Source organism: Wasmannia auropunctata, unplaced genomic scaffold, assembly GCF_000956235.1.
Source record: "Wasmannia auropunctata unplaced genomic scaffold, wasmannia.A_1.0 LD336116.1, whole genome shotgun sequence".
Lineage (NCBI taxonomy): Eukaryota > Metazoa > Arthropoda > Insecta > Hymenoptera > Formicidae > Wasmannia > Wasmannia auropunctata.
In genome coordinates, this window is record NW_012026774.1 from 2,376,226 (window position 1) to 2,385,081 (window position 8,856).

General features: G+C 36.7%; 1 protein-coding gene across 1 annotated transcript in view; it reads right to left on the minus strand.

The window, feature by feature from the left end:
* Positions 1-7,193: 7,193 nt before the first annotated feature.
* Positions 7,194-8,856, minus strand: part of LOC105462658 (putative protein arginine N-methyltransferase 9) — a 16,178-nt gene continuing 14,515 nt past the window's right edge. Inside the window, exon 8 of the mRNA XM_011709453.1 lies at positions 7,194-7,355. Coding sequence (XP_011707755.1) covers positions 7,297-7,355 — 59 coding nt within the window. The 3' untranslated portion in view covers positions 7,194-7,296. The remainder of the gene's footprint in view (positions 7,356-8,856) is intronic.

Consider the following 8,856-nt stretch of genomic DNA (forward strand, 5'->3'; position numbering starts at 1 on the left):
GGCCGTTTCGCTGACAATTGCATTTCCTCGATTCGAAAAATCGAAAGATCGACGGAAAACACGCGACCTTTCCTCGACCGCGCGACGGATTTCTTTTTTTCCTCCTCTCGCTTCGCGATGAACCGAGCCGCGATCGATGATTTCCCGAAAATTGCCTCGCGCGTAAACAAGAGCATTTTTAACTCATATATGTGTATGTATGTATATGTCGTATATACCCTCGTGATAAGTAGCTAAAATTGCTTGGTTATTTGAATAGGAATCCGGAAGTTTTCGTTGAATTTCACGAACCCCACGATCCGAGCGATCACGCAAGAATTTTTCAGATGTTTCATATCGACGTAATCTCAATTTATCTCATCTTTACGTTTGCTCTCAGCCGCGATACGCGCAAAACGCGTGAGGATAATAAAGGAGAAATCTGCGGATTTATGCCACGTCCATGTATTATAATCTATTATTATTGTTTTTATAATCGCGCCTTATCTTTCGTCACTCGTCGTTTTCGACGCGTGGATACCTTCTGATTTCCATTTAAATTGCGTCTTCGGTTAAATCTAAACGTGCGTATAGGAGTGCAAAATTGGGGAGTGCGACCGTGACAAAAATTTCGACGATATCTCGACGGTTCGATTCTTACGAATCCAAAGTTACGCGAGAGGAAAGCGTCGCGGTTCGAGATCTACGGCCAGCTTTTCTCCGCCCAGCGAGAATACGGATTTTAGCTCGATGTTTTTACGGTTCGTTCATCAATGCTGTCGGATCTTCGCAATGCTAGCTTCGACGTCACTATATAGAGCACGAGCGTAACAGTTTCCACCGTCGGTGGTTTCCATTCTCCTTTCGTGCCGCACCGTGTCGAGCGGACCGAGTCGTGCCGTGCCGCGCCGGGCTGATTCACGTACGTAAAGAGTATGAAAACAATAGGAATAGGCCTGTGTCGGGGCCAGACCGCCCAGATTTATAATAAGCGCTGGGACCGGAGTGAGAACAGGTAACAATTTCACGCGCGTCCTTAAGCACTTTCACGCGATTAAAATCATCAGGCTGACGGTTAAAAAAAAAACCTCGGAGCTTAAACAATTATACAACGAATCGACGAGAAACTGCGTCTCTCGGGCTGTACAAATATGTTTGGCTAAATATAACGGACACACGGTTTTTATGCCCGCTCCCGCGTGGACGTGATTTATAATAATATATATGATGACGTTACTCTCCGAGAGTTCTTTTGCGAAAAACTTCTTTCCTGCTGCGCAACGCGGACGGTGTATTTAAAAACAGGCTTCGCGATTTAGTATGTAATATTAAACTGAACACAGGGGCAATCGATCGTCACGAGGCGAAAAAATTCCACTCGCCTCGATGCTCGTAAAAGAAGGGAAACCAACGAGAGAGGCCAATAAATAAATCATAGATTTTATACTAGATTTCATACACATAAACATTAAAAAATAATAAATGTTGTCTGAAAACATAATGGACGTTTCCTTCTTTACATTGTCTGTTATATGTTAATAGAAACTGATTCTTGAACTTATTATTGTTTCATAGTCATACAATCGTGATTGTTTTATATGAGCTTTTAGTAGCCAAACCGATTAAATGAATGTAGAACAAAGTTGTAAATTGTGTGTCCTGGTACTGAAATTAAGAAATTTAGAAAAAGTAGAATGATTCGGTTTAACTTCTGATGTTATTCATTTCTACAACGTAGATTAACTTTAATCTCGATTTAACTTACTTTTTCTTTTTTAGTTTTAAGAATTAGAAAAAATAAATAAAAAATTCAACTGAGATTAAAGTTGTTTTACATTGGTAAAAATTTCTTATAGAAATTTAATTAATACTGGAAGGTAATGATTAATTACTTATTTTGAGTATTCAATAAAAGCACTGAACAGCAGTGCCTTTAATACTCAATAGATTTGAATTAATCAATAAATTTGAGTATGCTGAACTAAACAACAGTGCTTTTAATAATTTCCAATATTAAATTGTATTTCTGCGAGAGACAAGAAGCTCAGGGATTCTTTTTCGGTTTATATCTAAAATCATCTTTTCGATAATGACGTAATTTCGCATCTCCGTTCGGCCGTATACTTGCCGCCACATTACGCACCGTGAGAAGTGACAATATAATAAGAAGAAATCTCGAATCGCGACTCGCGCCCGCGTCGCGGAATATCTTCCCGTCTATGAGCCAAGTGAAACCGGATCTTCGAGAGAGAACGCGGCGTGTTGGTGCCAATATAAAGACAGCCGGCGCGAAATACTTCTAATTCGGTGCACGCCGGAACCGTGCGGAACACAGTGCGACACACACACACACACACATACACACACACACACACATACACACACACACACACACACACACATACACACACACACTCTCTCTCTCTCTCTCTCTCTGACCCCGCCCGTGAATAATTTTAGGCAATTTAAACCGTGAGCCATTTCAACAATCCGTGACAATTGGTATTTCGACCACAATAACGATTTCTATCGACGAATCTCAAATTTTCTATATCCGATTTCAAATAAACAAAACTTATTGAAAATTAGATGAACAGGAAATAACATGGAAAAATGAACACTTTGTTAAATCCTTCTTCTTTTTAAGTTTTCTAATGGTTTTTCAACAAAAACTATTTTTAAGTACATAAAAGATCTTTTTCCATAGATCCCAAAAGGATTTCCGAAGTTTTTATGTCGAAACTATGAGCTTAGATAATCAAGTCATCATTTATGTATACTTCTCACTATTGTATTTTTCACTATGGAACGACAATAGGTTCATTGGACAAAAGAAAAATAAAATAAAAGAATAGCGAAAATAAAGAAACATTTTTAGTACTAATTTATTCATTTTATTTTTCTGAAAAAGATTCTTTTTTATCTTTCTACTTCTCTTTTATTCCATGAACCTATTGTCTTTAAGAAACTGTGTAATTTTTCAATTTTAAGAAATCGTGGATTTTTCACTTTCGAACTTTTACTAGTAGGATTTTACTTTTTTTCAAGGTCCGTTGGTACGCAAAATCTCTTATGTGCGAAGAAAATTATATTTCAAGCATTATTTGCATCGATCGACGTATTTAATCGCGCAACGAGATATTGCTATCTCACGTTTGTATTTTATCGCCCGCGCCGTAAGATTCTGACGCGCAAGAAGCTACGCCGAATCAATATGTTTACAAAAGCGATACATTCGACTTTTGAACACGTTGTCAAAACGCGCGAAGATTTTACTTGCAAGATTGAGACATCAAGAGTAAGATTCATTTACGCAATTATCAAGATATTAGTAGTTACATGCAGTGAAATACTCGGGTTTCTTTCCAATTAAAAAAAAAAGCATTATGCTAAACTCGTCTCTCTCTCTCTCTCTATCTCTCTCTCTCTCTCTCTCTCTCTTTCGCTCTCTCAATTTCTCTATCTTCTCTATCGTCGTCGAAGCGCTAGCCCACAAACTCATCGGCGCGCATCCGCCTTGCAACTTTCAATCGCAAGACAATTCCGCTCGACCGGAGCAAGCGATAATTAGCGCGGCGCGACACCAGGGTGTACCCTAAGATTTTCCGCGTGTCACTAGGTCACCGTACCTGGTGTCTTATGTGCGTGAGGACACAGCTGAATACAGATCGCTCTCTAAATATCGGAGTGCCTGGACGGTCGCGTTCAGCAGCCGTCCATCGTGTTCCCAAAGTATGGCCAGGAACGTAGCTAGCTAGCTTGATACAGTCGAGAAAAACCGAACGAAATCACACGATTTCGCTCGTAAATTCAGCGAATCCTCGATCGCGGTATAAAGCGGCAATCACTTTGCCTACGTCGGGAATCATCGCTGATGTATCGCGCGATATTCAGCGTGGATGAATCGCTTGTTTTTGACAATATATTCTCACAAGTAAACCTCTGATTGTGAGTAATATATGCTCCGACTTTCAAATTTGGCACAAATATAGAACTACGAAAAATATTTCATCCATGTCTTTCCATTTTTGTCCATAAGCGGTTTTAAAGTTAGTCCTTTCAGTTTTATTATATCTCTATAAATAGAATGTTAATATATAAAAAACAAAATTTAATACAAGATACAGCAGTTTTTTGGATCTGATTACGAATACAAAATCAGCAAAATTATTCGCTTAAACAAAAAAATGATGAAATACAGTACAGATATTTATATGTTATAAAAGTTATTCGACTAAATGATTATAAACATGGCATTACATTTTTTGTAAAATAAATTGTTTTAAATAATTTGAACAATAATTTTAAATGAAATGAGTAACATGGTTGAAAAAAAAGTATCTTGTAGCGACATAAGTTATAATTTATGGAAAGACATGGCTGAAATATTCATTCATAAATGTCTTCTACATTTGTGTCAAATTAAAAAAAAATCGGAGTGTATCACTTGGATAGGTTTGCTTGTAGTGGGAAATTTGCGAATTGTTGGTGCACAAAAAACGGTTGATTCAGTCTTTCTCTCCTTTTCCTTCTTCGTTTCTACTTTTCTACTTCATTCTTTTTCCCAGTGTTCATCCCGTTTTGTTCCTCATCTCTCCTTTCTCTTCCCTTCTCCTTCCTCTCCCCTCTCAACCCCTCCCCCCTCCTCTCTCCAGCCTCTTTCCCTTTCTTCATAATACGGAACGAGTTTCCAGCGATTCAATGCCTTGGTCTCGCAAATGTGAAAGTACATTACTGCGGGCTCTGAAAGTTGTTTTGCTCGAAGGTTTACTTCTCGAACGGCCCTGGACCGTTCACTGAGAAAAGAGTCTCGCAAAAGAGTGTAGTGCGCAGGGAAAAATCACGAAAAAGAAGGAATTAGAATAAAGAGAGGAAACATTTTTTTTCATTGAAATTGCGCTCGACACAAATCGCCGACGACAGAGCGACGAAAAGATCGGCACCGGGCGAGAAAGGAAGGCGAGTATGAATCGCCAATTTGTCATTCAATTTCGTCCAAGCTGTGTTAAAATTTAATTGTACAATAGACGGATCAGAATGTATATATTAGGTAAACATATCCCTCTCCTCATCTTTATACTTTTTTCTCGTCGTTGTATTTACTAGTCTAAATTTTGTTTCTTAACCTCGACCCCCTACACAATTTTGCGTTATCGTTCGCTTTATCGTCTCCTTCCCCCCTTCCACTCGTGTGATCACACGTGTCTGTCCTCTCGAGACCATTTCTCTTCCGCGCCGTCACTCCATCACCTCTTCTCGACCGGATTGTATTTCTGTTATCCGTTAGTGCGTCATCAACGCATGTGCAGCGGTCCTCATATACGTGAGGAAAAGCGTGCAGAAGTGCGTCACACCATGCGCGATATAATTGAGGGTATAATTAACAAACTATATAAGAATTTCAAATCCAAAATAAATTACAACGTACGTTACGAGTCTATTTTATTCAAGATGCGAAGAATTTTTTTCGATTTAAGCAAGGAAGCGAATCGTTGGCTGTATTCAGCAAGAAAAGCAGCTTTGCAACTGCTTTGTAAGATTCTTTGATATAATTGATCTGTATGTATATTTAGATCTAGTGAAGAACTTTAAGAGCAAGAATTAATTGTAAAAAAAATTTTACAATTATTGCAAAGCTGTTTTTTCTGCTGAATGCAGCCATTGCTTCAACGAAAGGTAATATAAAAAAATATTGAACTTATACGACCTTCCCGGAAACAAAACCCTTAAGAGGGTTTATGCAATAATAGACACATCCTTGTAAGCATATCTCTCAAATCAACATAAGGTTTCGGTAGATATATGTATATATAGATCTATTAGGCTTTACTCGTGCGCGAAATACTTAATTATTTTACTAATAGAGACGGAGGAGGGAAGGGGGCCGAATTCAATTCACCGTATTTTCATTCCCATTTTCGTCTATAGCATTTCTTCACAGTACAATTATATTATATTTTTTTGTGTTTGCGATTGTCGTGGTTTCCGCGCTTCATAAGCCAGGAAGTCATTTATCTGTTTCCTCGCAAGCATATTACACGGCTTTCGAATATCGCTTTTTCCTTCTTTATGTCGATTATTTTCTTTATTTATTCTTAGCAGTTGCGTGTGCGCGTTAAAAACGCGCGTGATTATCGGTTTATATGAAACAAGAATACTTTCCATCGAACTCTGATCGTGCAGGATAATCTATTTATCGTTATCACGTAATAATATCTCTTGCTTTTGATATATAATATATGTATGTACACACATAAATATACAAGGTACTAAATGGTAAAGTGCTCGTAGACAGGTAGAGTGGATTAAATTTAATCGAAAAGTCCTGTACCATTTTGTATAATTGTCTCAACAGTTTATGAGATATTAAATATTAATAAAGATCAACCGAATAAGCGCAACCCACAGCCAAATGCAATCGAGCGACGAGATACGAGTGATACGACCGCTCGACATTGCTATAGGCAACGAGAACTTGTTTATTATAATGAGATTGCTTAGCAGTGAATAATAACGCTGAAAACGTTATAAACCGTGTTTTATTTAAGTATTATTTATTTATTTATTTTTGCAGACCTACTGTTATACCTTTCAAGTTTCCTAAGAAAAAAAGCAGAAAACTACTACATCTACTACTACAAAAGAGTCTCCAACAATTGAGGCGTCCAACAATGACATTTTATTGAGAGGTATAAAGGATCTCAAGTTCGAATCTCACTCTATTAACTCTATGTGCCTTGATTTTATAAGAAAATTGGAAATTTGAAATGCTATGAATAAAAGATGTATAAAAAAGAGGCGATAAAATGGTAACCCGAGAATTCATATTTCAATAAGAAGAGTCTCCAAGAATTTTTAAAAGAGAATTCTTCTCCAAAAAAGAGTTTTAAAAAATAGTATTAATTACTTCAAATTTCATATTTGTCTAAACAATGAATAATCGCGTAGTTTAAAATCCATGCATTGACACAATGAATAAAAAAATTAATTTATCCAATTTATTAAAACAATTTATAAAAGGTATTAAAACTTACAAAAGATTCGGCGCTCACGACATCTCGTTGATTCCACGGATAATCTCTCGGTACCAGAAACTCTAATTCCAGAAATTCGTACAGCATCGAACTTTCTGGATTCGACGAACATCTCGGTACGAGTTTCGGTTCCACAAATATACTTTCACAATTCCATGAAACTTCTTGATTTTTAATCGATAAATCCAAAGGAATCTGTATTATAGCACGATTATCTCTTGAATTTAGCCTTTTACATCTCAATCTGGGGTGCGACAGCAACTTGCATTGTTCTTGCACTTCTTCACAACTCTGCTTTGCCACACTCATTTTTATGATTTCTGAAGTTGTTCTTATAGTATACTGAAATAACATTTGTTTCTACATTACTTTTACACTATTATTTACACGTATTCATTACTTGAAGCAACTTAGTAAGAGAGTTTAATAAAAAGATCAAGAGTATAATTCTTGGTCTATCTCACCAAACTGAAGTTTTAAATGCACTGCACGCTAGTACAGTCGATTTTCTATCAAACATGGTGTTTTATGTTATATTCGGAAAAACTATCTCAGATCTCACCATACTAAAAGCGTACGTATGAAGCGTACACTCTTCTAGTCTAGCAAGAACTGATCAGAATCGAGAAACTAACTCCTATATTCTAAAATTCTCTAGAATTTTCCTTTTTGGACTTTGAGCTTCAACAGACAATAAAGAAGTGGAAAGGAGAAACTTGACAAATAACCATAAAACTAACCTGAGAAAAAGGCCTTTTATATCTATTCAAGTACACAAATCAGTAACAGCCAATGTTCTAAGGCAGGTTATATACCTGAGCAAGAATTTTCTACTTATTCTATTTTTAAGAATCGTCAGCAAACTAGCAAATTTTAATATCAAAGCATTTTAAGCGTGCTATTTCCAATAATGTATAAATAATAAATGTATTAATACATTTATAAATAAAAATAAATGTATTAAATAATTAATAATACATTTATTTGTAAATAAATATTTTTAATTATCGTTTTTTTCAACTCCCATGCGATCGACTAATGAAAACTACGAAGATCACAACGGGGAAGATACTCTCTGTTACGATCCGCGAGAGGTATCCCCTCAATGAAATCGCAAGGGAAGACTCTACCCAGGAGTACGATACTGGTACGGGAACGGAAACCGACGGGGCATAGAACGAGGCTCACTGCAGGAGTCCGGCTAGCCATCGTCTAAAGAAAACTCTGAGAGCCTTACGGATCTGCTAATACGAAAAATTAATTACCTACGATTCCTACGAATTTTGATCCCGTTACCAATCAGGATATATGTCGCGATTTGCGCTAGGAGGGATAGTGTTAATCACACACATAATGAGCCCGATTAAGTGAAGATCTTTTAATAAAATAATTCTTTCCGTTCCGTTTCATTTTATTAACTTAAATTTAATCTAAAAATATATCGGTTTTAACGTTAAATTCTAGATCAGCGTTTTACTTTACGCAATGTGTGTCATTTGCAGAATATTAATTATTAATTATTAATTATTACAACCAGATTATTTTCCATCCTGCACGCCAAGTGTATCGCAGTTAAAATCAAGTGAACTGCATATATCGTAAATGCAAACGTCCCAATTTTGCATTACCAAACATCATATCGAATGTAAATAAGATATTTCCAATTGCAATTCAATGAATCGAGATATTTCTATAATATGATAGGTTCAACGAATAATAAATAGCAGCGGATTAACGCTTAAGTTTCGAGACAATTTTTTCCCGTTTCGGCCGGCTTTCAATTTAATCGAACGTAATAACTTCGTATAGCATACAACTGAGTCGACAAGGCACACAGGGGATA